General features: G+C 41.2%; 1 protein-coding gene across 3 annotated transcripts in view; it reads right to left on the minus strand.

The window, feature by feature from the left end:
- Window positions 1–14,405, minus strand: part of CTNND2 (catenin delta 2) — a 1,145,701-nt gene that overhangs the window by 510,896 nt on the left and 620,400 nt on the right. For all 3 annotated transcript variants that reach the window (XM_039524144.1, XM_039524145.1, XM_039524146.1), the window contains exons 4-5: window positions 3,705–3,739; window positions 3,134–3,250 (exon numbers count right to left, since the gene is read on the minus strand). In XM_039524144.1, coding sequence (XP_039380078.1) covers window positions 3,134–3,250; window positions 3,705–3,739 — 152 coding nt within the window. The remainder of the gene's footprint in view (window positions 1–3,133; window positions 3,251–3,704; window positions 3,740–14,405) is intronic.

Consider the following 14,405-nt stretch of genomic DNA (forward strand, 5'->3'; position numbering starts at 1 on the left):
ATATCCCCTGTCTGTGTGTTCCATTCTATGCATCCGAAGAAGTGAGCTGCAGCTCACGAAAGCTCATGCTAAAATAAATTTGTTAATCTTTAAGGTGCCACAAGTACTCCTGTTTTTTTTTTTTTTTTGTGTGAGAAAGATTTCTGTTCAGTTAGCGAATCCACAAATACCAAGATACATCCATAACTTTTAGAGGAGTGTGGAATAGAGCCCACAAAGTCAATGCACAGGACACCAGTGTGAGAGCCTGAGACAGTGTCCACCAACAAAGTGTCAAGCTCGACTGTGAAAGAGACCAGTGATTGCCCCTGTGCAGGATGACTGCCAATTATTACATTTTCAACAACTACTTTACTACATAATGACAAACTGATCCAAGGACTAGCACTGAAACAGAGAAAACATTTTTGCTGGACTCAGCTAAATATTGGTTTATTGAGGTGGGTGGGCATGGGGAGATGGGCGTTGGGACAGGAGCGGCCTTCAGATCTCCACACTCTTGTTCCAGGCACACCACAGCAGAGGAACTCCCAAGAGTAACATCATTGTTCTGAATCTGCCAATCTTTATACCTTACATATATCCAATGGGTTCCCTCCTTAGAACAGCCTGGGAACTTTAAAAAAATAAATGATCACTGCACTCCAACATGTCAGTCAAATAGTTATCCAGACTCACCATCAGCAAAAAGTAAATACCAGAACACCACAGTCAATGACTAATACAGCTACTACTCCTCATGATTCCCCTTTCATGTGGTGATATCCATATCCCCTTAGCCATTTTTTCCATGGCTTACACTTGTTAGTACACAGGTACCACATGTGAAGTGATCTTTGGGATTTAGGGAGTCTATTACAATAGCTGCCTGCTATGTAGCTGCTTCTCAAAACAGCTTCAGAGGGAAGCAGGGAATGTGTAAAGCTGTATTATAAAGGCTGTTCAAAACACAGACATACTAATCCCTCCCCGAGGAACAGCCACCGATAGAATGGATTGTTCTACTGGATACACTCAGGTCAGAGGAGCACATAGTGAAGTCAGTAGTAGGCATATCCTCGGGCAGTCTCTGATATAGCAAATTCAAAAATCTGGCCTGACCAAAAAACAGGGACTGCTAAGGCACCTCAGACATATCTTCAATCAGGTCTTTAGTGTATTCTAGACGTACATATTTTTCATTATAAAGGTTGCAAAGTCAAGTACTAAAAAGTTAGGAAATGCCAGAATTAAGGTTGCCTGTGCAACCTTAATTGGCCTCCATATGTGTATGCATTTTGATACAGTTATTAATTACATGATCACCTACTATTTTTCTACAACACCCCTGCCTCATTCAGTGCACAGGATGGATGGTTTAATATTTAATATTTAGTTTTATCTTCATTGTTCAATACACTGACCTAGGCCTTATTTACTGCACACTAACCCAGCTCTGAATACAGAATTATTAATTTCTTCATGGGCTTTTCTATGGTGCTCATCACTACAATATCTAAGTGCTGCACAAATATTAATTAATTTATTTTCACAACAGCCCTGTGAGATAAAGGATTGTTATTATCCTAATTTTACAAATGGGGAACCGAGGCATAGAGAGATTAAGATCAAAAGTATCCATTAATTTTGAGTGCCCAATTTGAGACACCTAGGATCTGATTTTTCAGATTAGGTACCATTATATAGCACTTAATATGCACAGTTGCCATTGACTTCAGTCACAGCTGGGAGAGTACAGCACCTGCAAATCAGACTCCAACCTCTCAAGTCAGACATCCAGAAAATGAGGAACACACAATTACTGACCAAATGTGAAAAGTCTGGTTTAAGTGATTTTGCTCAGCATCGCACAGAAACTCTGACATAGTGGCAGGGATAGAATCCAATTTTCCAGGCAGCATTCAGTTGCCTTAAACATGAGACCTTCATTTCTCTTCCCTCTGTCCCTTGCTCATTCACTACACACCTTCCAGCTTCTGCAATAACTGAATTTGGGGTCCTACAGTCTACACCCTCCTGCATTCCCCAGCCATAATTCATCCCCAGAACAAGTCCAGCCTGTGCACTGGGGCCTGTGGAAAAATAGTATGTTATGTAATTAAAGACTGTATAATAATGTATATGCACAAGGGAATAAATTAAGGCTAACTTCCCGACCTCTGTGTTCCTCATCCCAGTCCAGTTCTCCTAACCTAGCTGGTCCCAGTCAGGCTTCTCATCCCTGTCAAAGTCTCATTGCCCAGAAAGATCTAATCTCACTGCCAGTCTCAGTGTTCCCCCTCAAACTGCCAGTCCGACCCTCCAAAATATTAGTCCCTGTTCCCCACTTCTGGCTTCTCAGCCAATCTGTTTCTCTCCCCAACTGGAGAGACTGCCCCCAATGTTTCCAAAGTGGTTGACGGCAGACCTGAACCACAACTAATTTGCAAGCAGCTGGTTATGGCAAAGGACCCAGCTACCCCACTGCATAGGTCTGAAAATATAGTTTGACCATTCAGCACCCAGCCCACCTCCTTTCATAGATGCCTCAAGGTGCTCCGGCGCGTTTGACAAGTCCAGCTATCACCTTTGAAATCTGTCAGGATGCCCATTACCTGCTCTCACTCATATTGAGGGCCATTTCTTGGGTTGCTTGGACTCATGTAATCTTTTGCAAATTTTAGCCTTATTGAGTAGTTCATAGCTGTGTGGTGAAACTGTGATATCAGACATTCTGACGATTTGCCCAATTGGAATACAATTTATTTTGGTGCCTTTGCATACTGTAATCCTATTGGTTACAAGTCTTCTAGTACCGACACTGAAATCTTTAGTATGACCTTCTTGGATGTCACAGCTATACAATATGAAGGGATCTATTCCTTAAAGTAACAGTTATCAAACTATCTGATTTTTGGCCATAGCTTCTGAAGTTCTTGGGAGCTCTTTACAGATTGTAATCCACATAAGGAAGTGGGTAATAAGCATATTTACAGATAATTCCATTTATATTACCTGCTGCCAATGTTGACAGATGAAATGAGAAAACCATTATGACACAATGTACTTTCATCTTAAAAGCATAAAGTACTGCAAATAATAGTTCTGGATTCTGGAGCTCCAGACAAAGAAAGGCAAGTTCCTGGAAACTTACTTTCACTAGTTGAGTAGTCCTGTGGATCAAGTATTCCTGACTCCTGCAGTGATCTAATACAGGAGTCCACCAGCTCAAGACCAGTTGTGAGCTCATCCTCTATATCCTTCTGACCATCTGTAATAAAAATTATAAAAAATGTTAAAGAATAGAAAGAAAATACAAAAGATAAAAACAATGACTTAGAACCAATTAAAATTCTCAGCTAGTCAAGGGAATGGTAACATTTAAGGTCTAATTTTCAAAGGAGGCTGGAATGGGCAGGCCCAGAAAAAATGCACCTATATCCATACTTTGAAACACCATCCTTTAAAAGTATGGTGTTTGCTATCGATAAGCATATTGAAAAATTCAGGTTTAATTACTGAAACTTTGTACACGACACTGTCCTGTTCTACAACCATTTGTGTCAACACCAATTACTGCCACTTCTCTATGGGGATAATTAATAATTAATGAAGGCTAGAACATAATATCCATGATTCTTCTAACTCTTTGTTCCCTTTTGGATATCATAGACATTACTGGGGAAATATATGTAGATACGGAATCCATCCAAGATATACTTTACCTTGCGTTTGCCAATGAAACTGCTCTTCTGTTGAACTGTAAAAAAAAAAGTATACATTAGAAAAGAAACAAATCTTGGGTAAATTATACAAAACCCCTACATTTAAAAAAAACTCAGTAGTACAGCACTACCACTCAGATTTAAACCTACTCTGTATAATGAAGCTGATCAAAGAATGCTAAACAATAACTTTCAAGTCAAGTATAAAATGTGTTAATTTCCTATAAATATTTTAAATATTGATAATTTGGACAGCACTGAAATTTTAAAAAAATCCAGTTCTGATCAGTTATTGACATATAAAAGATTTAATTATAAATTGTGTCCTATCATTTTAAATAATTGAATTAAAACAAAAACAAACTTTCAAAAGACAATGCTTTGCCTTGTAATATTTAAAAAAACCTCCTCTATAACTGCTCTTCCTGCACTCCCTCCCTTCATTTTTATAAGAGGAAAAGGTTGCTTTTAGAAATGAAATTATGTCTTTGAAAAGATACATTTTATTTTATTTATGGATTATGGTCCTAATACTGCACTTATGCACATACTTAACTTTACTCGGCCATGGAATTTCAATGACATCAATAGAACTGTGTATGTGAGTAAAGCCAAGCACACAGATAAGTGATTGTGGCATGAGATCCTAAGAATGGAGTATCCTTTAATTTTAAGAGCATTAGAAACATTTAGGAAGCATGAAGCTTGAACCAGGACCAGAACGGTCATGTGCAATTCAGCTGGAATTTTCAGGACCTGCAGTTATCACTCTTTTGCCTGCATAACTCCAGGTGAAATCAATGGAAGCTTTTTGGTGTTGATCAGCCATGGGGATTTAGCTCTGTTTAGTGTTGATGCTTAAAATCAATCAAGCTGGAAATGGTGATCATCATTTATATTATACAGGAATGATGGAAATTCATGAGCATATACACTAGATAGCATAGGTATATTTTCTGCTGTGGAAGATAACATGGTACTTAAGGTAAATTGAGTAATAATATGTACAATAAGTACACTTCACTACCATGCATGATCTTTCTATTCCTCCTTTACATGTCAAGAACTGTCAGAAAAGGGTACAGTCACTCATGCTTCATTACGGTAATTCATACATTCCAAGACCGGAAGGGACCATAGTGATCAACGTGTTTGACCTGCTGTATAACACAGGCCATAGAACGTCAGTATATCTTTTAGAAAAGCATCCAGTCTTGATTTAAAAAATGTTCAGTGATGAAGAATCCACCACAAACCTTGATAAATTGTTCCTAATTACATAGGTGTAAAGGTTCAACTACAATAGTCACAATTAAGAAGTTGTCTTGTACCTTTATACATATGGGTAGGATATTACTAGCTTGAACATCTATTTCCTACACTTATAATGGGGAATAGGATATTATCAGTTGTACCTGCTGTGATAGACCCAGGCCAGTTGGGTACAGCAGAATAGCAGAAGGCAAATATACTGGCCACTGGATTAACAGTTTTCTGTTCCCTGACTGACCAGAGCAGGGGCTGCTCCAGGCTAATGAGAACACCTCACTCTAATTAACCTGCAAAGATTCAGGTGAGGCCATTAAGTTAATGTGACCACCTGACTCTAAATTAAGGCCCCGCTGATACTATAAAAAGGGCTCACTCCAGTCAGGCAGAGGAGAGCCAGGGAGCCAGAGGAGAGGAAGTGCGGCTGAAGGGCTGGTTACTGAAGACACCCTCAAACCATCGGTAAGGGAGCCCTAAGGTAAGAGTGAAGAAGGGAGAAGCAGGAGAGCTGTGGGGAAGTGGCTCAGACAAATGTAGCAACTCTGGCAGTGAAAGGTCGGCTGCCAACAGCTGCTACCATTAGGGTCCCTGGGCTGGAACCTGGGCTGGAACCTGGAGTAGAGGGTGGGCCCGGGTTCCCCCCAACCCACCACTACAGGAATATCTCCTGGGAGGGGAAGTCAGGCCCCTGTCAGGACAGGAGGCTAAACTGTTCTGAAATAAGCCCAAGGAACAACAGAGACTGTGGGAGTTCTCTCTCCAACCTCCTTGCAGGCCTATGATGAAAAGGGCTCAGTAGACTATAACCCTGGCCCTAGAGAGAAGGGCTATGTGGAGGGTCACAGTGAGCCACTGAGGCTAGCATTAGCCGCCTAGAAGTGCAGGACCCACAGGGGCAAGGTCAGAGCTCTGCCACACTGCCCATAAAGAAAACCCAAAACCTTTTTAGCTGTTACCATTATAGATCTATTTATTTGTTCATGTGAGGTTATGAATATATACTTTTTAATGAGAACATAGATTTTAGATCTTGAATCTTTTTCCCTGTGCAAAAAAGTGCTAGGTAAGTTTCTGAATGCCTTGGATGCAAATCTTTATATCTATGTTCAGGGAGCAAGCATATAAGGAAATTAAATTCAGGACCTTCCTCTTGAAGGCATTACCCTTTTTATGGGAAAAAATACTTGGGTTAGGTATTAGCTTTATTTGACAGTGACAAAACACAAGGCTGAAAACTGTCTAACTTATATTCATTTAAATAATTTTAAATATGTTTATTAAACCCTGCCTGGTTTTTGAAGTTTACAATTAATACATTCAAAGTCATAGATTTCTGTTTTCATTTCCAAACACATGTAGACATCTAATATCTATGACTTAGGGCAAGTCTATCTGAAGAGCTAGTGTGTGGCAAGCTAGAGTGTGAATCTACAGCACACTAATGTGCCATGCACAACTGTCCGTGTGGACCCTGATGCAGTGCACTAAAAGTTCTGCACTACGGAATTTTTTTCAGTGCACGGCAGCAGGATTCACACAGTTAGTGCGTGTCACACTGTTGCACTGTAGATTTACATCCCAGCCTGCAACAAATTAACTTGTTTATAGACAAGCACTTAATATTAATCTAGTATTCATGCCTTGAGGAATTGGCAATGTAATGCAGACCCAGGGATAGGAACATGCTGAATAGGTGCCATAATGCCTTTCATTATTAGGGCACAAGATGGCATCTGGCCCATTTAGTCATGGTCAGAGTTAATATTTTCTAAAATCGCCACCAATTTGGATTACTCAGTTTTGTAACATGCAGCGCCAACTACCCAACCGTGGGCAGTGAGAAGGCACTGTAGGGGAGTAGAGGTGGCTCCACCTTTTACATTTTTGGCTGGGAGAATGAGTTTGTGGAGGGCACATGTGCTGCCTAGATGGGTACCACGATGGGAAAACATATTCTACTTTAGTACACAGGGCTTGCACGTACCAGAAGTAGAATGGACTTGTGCAAAAGCAGCACTGAGGACCCACCCTCTGAAAATAGGCTCAACTTAAGATACTTCAAATTGGACACTGAAAATTGAAGGCACCCAAAATGACCTCCTGGTGTCCTGTCTTAACGCAAACCTAAAGAACATAATTTTTGGTATAGATATATGACTCCTTACATATTATCCAGCCATACATTTCACAATGATTATTGTGATCAGTGGGCTACAGGCTCTTGATAGAGACCTCACATGCCACCCTTTGGTGACAGATCTTATTTGATCTGACTTAGGGGATCCCGGTAAAATCTTATGCACCCCCTGTGTTCTCTGTCAGCTGGCATCAAGGGGACCCTGAGTCACAGAAGAATTTTTTATTTTACTATTTTTTTTATTTGTAGTTTGGTAGCACTTAGGTGCCCCAGTCATGTGAATAATAGAAAGATGGTCTATCCCACAGCTGACAATCTAAGTATACTTTTAATTATCTTCTTCCTCCCCATTCCACCTTCCAGCCCCACCAACATTTAACCAAATGTTTTGTTTTGTTTGTTTCCCCCCTTTTAAAATGTTAGGGGCCATAGCTGCAAAGGAACCAAAACCTATAGTGTCTCCTAGGTGACTTTTGCAGTCCTCTTCCTGCCTCAATTTCAGTATTTAAGAAACTGAATTGGGAGCCATAAGCCTTCTTCCCATTCAAGTCTCTAAAGTAAAACTTAACGGAAACATTGCAAGGTATCTCTGGAGTGTAGCATCTGGGCTGGGAGGTAAAGTGGTGTTCTCCCTTTGAAATCCTATAGCTAGCACTACTGCTAAATTTTGTGACCTACATCCTGGGCTGAATCCCTAGTAAGCCCAACACAGATAGGAAGGAGCGGGCAAAGATGACTCTAAGACACCTTTACATAGGGTGACCAGATAGCAAGTGTGAAAAATCGGGCAGGGGGTGGGGGGCAATAGGTGCCTATGTAAGAAAAAGCTCCAAAAATTGGGACTGTTCCTATAAAATCGGGACATCTGGTCACCCTACCTTTACATACCCTCATTCTGAAGTCACAGGGGACTACGCCACTTCCTGGTGAAAATTGAGCAATCTCAAGTTGCTCATTCCAGCAGCCAGGAACCATCCAGATGCAGTGATATCCTGTTCCTGCCCCCTTTTGCTCCATAAAATCCATTATACAGGAGGGGGATCTGGGAGGAAAGTGGAATAGTAGCTGACATACTAGGATTCCCCTGGACTGGTCGAATTGAGAATTAATTATCCATATAAAGGAGCCTTAATGGGGTCAAGAACTATCTTAATTAGATACATTATTTGTCACTTATTTGATCAGTTCTACACAATACAAAGATTAGAACTGTAATGTGTACACTATCTCAGTCTATCTGCCTGCAACTTATTTATATGGCTTTTCTTTTTCAGTGATTAACACAATAAAAATGTGAAGTCCAGAAAAATAATAGCTTCATTATCAAAGAAGGAACATAGTTTTTGATTCTAAAGATACCTGAAGCTTCCTGATTCATCTTGTAACATTAGATCCAACATGAATATTAGAAAAAATATATGTTTGTAGTTATTGAAATAGCCAGTACTAACTGCCTGCGGCTCTTCTCTGTCAGCTTTCAGCTTAAAAGAAAAATTTCTAGAAGTAACGGCTCTAGAAGTCAGTACATCAAAAAATTATAGTTCAGCACCAAGCGAGCAGCATCTGTGCTGAAACCTACTTTAGGGAAGAATGTACCATACTGTATCAAAAGATGTACTTTTCTGAGAAACAATTTAGTATAGTGAATTAAATATATTGTCCCTTTTGGGTACAAATAACAAAACATCTACATGTACTAGGAAACCCTCCAATAAAGATTTCTTCCCCCTCCCCCAACAAGAATGAGTAAAGTAAAATTTCTGCTGGAAATGTAATCTCTGGTCTTTGCTGAACTCATTGATGTGGACATTGCATGGATTCAGAAATTGAAAGCATCAGGTAGTAACAAATCTTTGTCTGTCCATGGGGGTTTATATTTGTCCTTGCACTCTATGAGGGAAAAAGAAGACAGCATTCTAAAAGTAATATTTATATTGGGGAACATAATTATATAAACGGGCTATTCAGAAAAGTGTACCTATCATGTGTGGAAAGTTCAGATGCATAACAAGGATTGTAGAAATGCTAAGATCCCATTATCAGAAAAGCCTGTGTCTGTAATACTAGCAATCTATCTAAATCAAGTTTATGACTTTTCAGGCTTGGCATACACAATCACATTTTGAACTTCATCATAGCTATAAATAAGTGAAAAACTGATCCTTTGGAAGCTATGTATGCTTGAAGTCCAGAAAAGAATACAAATGAAGAGGACCTTAAAGCAGAGTCCCCATTAAGAAGGAGTCAGAAGGAACACAGGAACTGCCACATTGGATCAGACCATGGGTCCATGCACACCATTATACTGTCCCCATTAGTGACTAGTAGCAAAAATTTCAGAATAAGGTATAAAATCCTCATATGAATCAACTACAGAAATAGGGGGGGAAAGCCTCTTCCTAACCTCAGTTAGTAGTTGGTTGATGCCCTGCAGTATATGTTAACTCCATTTGTAATTAGTTTTTACCTTATCTAACTAAATTGTGAATATTTGCATTATTCACATAAAGGTCTAAGCTGGCAACTGGATCTTCCTCTCCTCTTCTCCAAGATGTTTCTTATCAACACATAAAGTCAGACAGTCACCTTAATATTATGAATGTCGAATGAGTGAAATGTAGTCTGCCTGCTGAAATACTGTATAAATCAGCAGGGCCGCCCAGAGGATTCAGGGGGTCTGGGGTCTTTGTTGGCGGTAATTTGGCGGCGGGGGTCCTTCCGCTCCGGGACCCACCACCGAAGTGCCCCAAAGACCCGCGGTGGGGGCCCCCTGACGCCGAATTACTGCAGAAGACCTGGCACTTCGGCGGCGGGTCCCACTTCGGCGGTAATTCGGCGGCAGGGGGTCCTTTGCCCCAGGGCGGAAGGACCCCCCGCCGCCGAAGACCCGGAGTGGAAGAAGCTCCAGGGGCCCGGGCTCCACGAGAGTTTTCCGGGGTCCCCGGAGCGAGTGAAGGACCCCGGTCCAGGGGCCCCAAAAACTCTCATGGGGGCCCCTGCGGGACCCGGGGCAAATTGCCCCACTTGCCCCCCTCCTCTGGGTGGCCTTGTAAATCAGGGGTGGGCAAACTACTGCCCAGGGGACACATCCGGCCCTCCAGACATTTTAATCCAGCCCTCAAGCTTCTGCCGGGGAGTGGGGTCCAGGACTTGCTCCAGCCAGGGACTGGGGTCAGGGACTTGCCCCACTCCACGTGGCTCCCGGAAGCAGCGGCATGTCCCCCCTCCTGCTCCTCCAGAGGGCTCCGCATGCTGCCCAATCCCCAAGTGCTGCCCTTGCAGCTCCCGTTGTCTGGGAACTGTGGCCAATGGAAGCTGCAGGGCAGTGCTTGTGGACAGGGCAGCACAAATTGCCACCTGGCTGCACCTCCATGTAGGAAACTGAGAAGGGACATGCTGCTGCTTCTGGGAGCTGCTTGAGGTAAGCACCATCCGGAGCCTGCACCCCTGATCCCCCTCCCATGCCCCAACCCCCTGCCCCAGCCCTGATCCCTCTCCCACTCTCCGAACCCCTCGGTCCCAGTCCGGAGTACCCTCCTGCACCCTGAACTCCTCATTTCTGGGCCCACCCCCAAGCCTGCACCTGCAGCCAGAGCTCTCACCTCCTCATGCACCCCAGCCCCCAATTTTGTGAGCATTCATGGCCCAGCATACAATTTCCATACCCAGATATGACTCTCAGGCCAAAATGTTTGCCCACCCCTGGTATAAATGCATGTTTCTTATGTGACAACATTGACCAAGCATCAGTTTAAGAGTGCCATGTACCTAAGTATGTATATCTGTAACAGCCTCTTCCCACAGATAGTGACAATACTTGGGGAATATCTTTGTTTCCTATTTTTATAGGTTGCATTGTCTACCTTTGTTCCACTCAGAGGGATGTCTATTGCCATCTGTGATGCCTTGTGGAAATGGGAAGTTCTCCATACATACAGTTCCTGCAGAATTCCATATTGGATTTGTCTATCTATAGGGAAAATAATTTGTCCTGTAATCTATTTAGGAAGTTGTCTAGGTCTGAAGAGGCAGCAGACTTGATGATCCTTTGAAATACCTCTGTGGAAAAGATGCCAATTTCTGACCCCTGACTAATTTGGAAAAGGCATGTCTCTTTCAGCCTCTCTGGCTCTCCCTTCAGTTTATCATATGGTTGCTGGATGGTTTCAGGGGCAAGTCAGTAACTCCGTATGTCCTGTGCTTCAAGGCTTACAGATCCTGTTACTCTCTGACCTTTCAACCCCTTTGTCCGCTCTCTCCTTTCCCTGAGAATGATTTGATTAGGCAGAATTTGATTTTTTTTTTTAATTCAATGGATAACATAAATCTTTTAAGATTGTTTTTAGAGGATTAGCTATTTAAATTTTAAATTTTCACAGTTGCACGAAATTATGGGTTTTAAGCATTTTTTACAATTTTCATCTATTTAAATTTTCACAATTGTGGGAAGGAGGAGACAGATAGTGTGGGGTGGGGGTGTCAGACAATAATTACTTAATGATAGAAGATGCTGAGATTCAGAAAGCTTAAGCTTTATAGCTGTTAAAACACAACATCCATTTTATGTCAAAATATTCAAAGTGAGTATTTTGAAACCAAACTACACTAAGTTCTCAAGAAGCATTTTCCTACTTTGCCTGTTTGTAAATTTTTATTATTATCAACAGTTAGCGTGTATACAACATAGTGTGAAATCAACATTTACTGATAGTTACCAATAAAAATCGAATCCTTTCAAGCTTACTTCTGACGTATAGATCCAGCAAAGTTAGATGCTATACCTATACTTCCCTAATACTGCCCTCTTTATCTCTAGCCCTCCAGTTATTAAATCTTGGTGTAACTGTTAATCCTTCCAACAACCTCCCAGATCTTGCCTTTATTCTGATTCTCTTCTTTCTTCCCTATAACAACCCAAAACACTCAGTAAATGTTGTCTATTTCTCTCACACTCTAATATACAGTGGGAAGGGGGGAAGAGACATACTCTGCACACTGTCAGTTTTATGGGTTCACAGACTGCAAAGCTGTCAAAGCAGGGCTGCCTTTTTAGCACCTTAACCTGTGCTTAATCATACTTCTGAGTACTTGAAGCAGCCTTTGAGCATTGCAGTCCCTTCTGAAAACAGTGTTTGGGCACTTATCCCCCAACACTGAATACTTCTGCCCTTTTGGAGCATTCTGATAAATTAGACAGGAGCAAACCCCTGTTTTGAAAAACCTCTAGGTACCCAGCTCCTTCATGATCCCCTGGTTAGGTGCCCAAACTTTTGAACAATTTGGCCACTGTGTATATGTATTTAAAAACACATGGATAAATGGAAATGTTATGAATTGAAATTGTTCCTATTATTTCTCAGTGACAAGCGCTGATAAATATCTTCATTTCAACAACAAAGGGTATGTCTACACTTGGAGCTGGGGATGGGATTCCCCACTTAAGCAGACATACTCAGGCTTGTTCTCATCAAGCTATCATGCCAAAAACAATAGAGTAGCTGCAGTAGCATGAGCAGAGGCTCAGGCTAGCTAACCAAATACGTACCCAGGAGGTCTGGGCATGTTTCTACTTGGGGTGTTTACCCCTCCTGTCACTTGCCTTGCCCATGCTACCCTAGTTACACTGCTATTTTTGGCATGCTAGCTCGATGACAGCTACTGCAAGTAGGTCGTCTCAAGCTGGGAATCACACCCCTACCACCAAGTGTACTTGTAACCCACACACCTCCTGGGTGTGGTGTTCTGTCCCCTCTAGTGGGACTGAGACCACGTCAAGATTAACAAGCCTGCTCTCCAGCCTTAGCTAAGGGCCATGTGGCTTTTAGCTCATGCAATAGAGGCTCATGCATTTAGCTCCAGTGATCCCATGTTCGATCCTGCCCACAAGGACTGGGGTTTGTTGGTGTTACATACACATATCCAATGAGGTTCCATCAGAAATTATTTTCTTTCAGAACTGAAATACACACCATAAAAAAGATAGCAGGTGAGTACCTTATAATACACTTACTCTGTGTGCTATTTCCAATAACATTAAAAATGGCACTGTCTAAAACATATACCATATAATAAGACTCTGTTATGGTGATGCCTCTTTCTAGACCACCGTTTTCTTTCTATCTGTTTTCCATTTACTTCAGAATCACTATGAGGGATATTTGAGAAATACACGTGATTTAAATTTATCAGTGACATCTATTGGTGTCAATTCACAACCCACTATTTTGTATAAAACTGTATATTTAATTTATCACAATGTACTCTTTATACTAAAATATAGGATAAATATTCCCATATTATTCTGTATGACTTCTATTGTAGTTAGCCAGGGATAGCACATTCTTAAGACTGTACAATAAGGAGAAATTCTTCTCTTTTTCATTATTTAGTTTAGTGTGGCTTTGTGAGGTTTTATACAAAACTATTATACAGCAGCTATCCATGTAATTTTACAAAGAACTATGGCACTACACAATCTTCTCCATTGTCTCTGTAATTGAACCACAAGGAAATAGCTACACAGGCAAGTACTGTCTCACTCATGTTTAACCTGCTGTGTTGGACATCCACAGTTTATGGAATGTGGAAGAAAAAGACCCAAAGAATGTTTCAGGAATAGCGAGTGAATAGATTTCAGAGTGGTAGCTGTGTTAGTCTGTATCGGCAAAAAGAATGAGGAGTACTTGTGGCACCTTAGAGACTAACAAATTTATTTGAGCATAAGCTTTTGTGGGCTAAAACCTACTTCATTGGATGCATGCAGTGAAAAATACAGTAGGAAGATATATATACACAGAGAACATGAAAAATGGGTGTTGCTATACTAACTATAACAAGAGCAATTAATTAAGGTGGGCTATTATCAGCAGGAGAAAAAAAAACTTTTGTAGTGATAATCAGGATGGCCCATTTCCAAACTGCACAGTCTCTATGCAAAAGAATAAATGGACACAAACTAGATGTCAAGAATTATAACATTCAAAAACCAGTTGGAGAACACTTCAACCTCCCTGGTCACTCAGTTATAGACCTCAAAGTCACAATAATCCAACATAAGAACTTCAAAAACAGACTCCAACTAGAAGCTGCCTAATTGGAATTAATTTGCAAACTTGACACCATTAAATTAGGCTTGAATAAAGACTGGGAGTAGATGTGTCATTACACAAAGTAAAAACTATTTCCCCATGCTAATTTTTCCCCTCCTACTGTTAATCACATGTTCTTGTCAACTGTTGGAAATGGGCCATCCCGATTATCACTACAAACATTTTTTTTCTTCTGCTGATAATAGC

The sequence above is a fragment of the Mauremys reevesii genome, linkage group 2 (assembly GCF_016161935.1).
Source record: "Mauremys reevesii isolate NIE-2019 linkage group 2, ASM1616193v1, whole genome shotgun sequence".
Lineage (NCBI taxonomy): Eukaryota > Metazoa > Chordata > Testudines > Geoemydidae > Mauremys > Mauremys reevesii.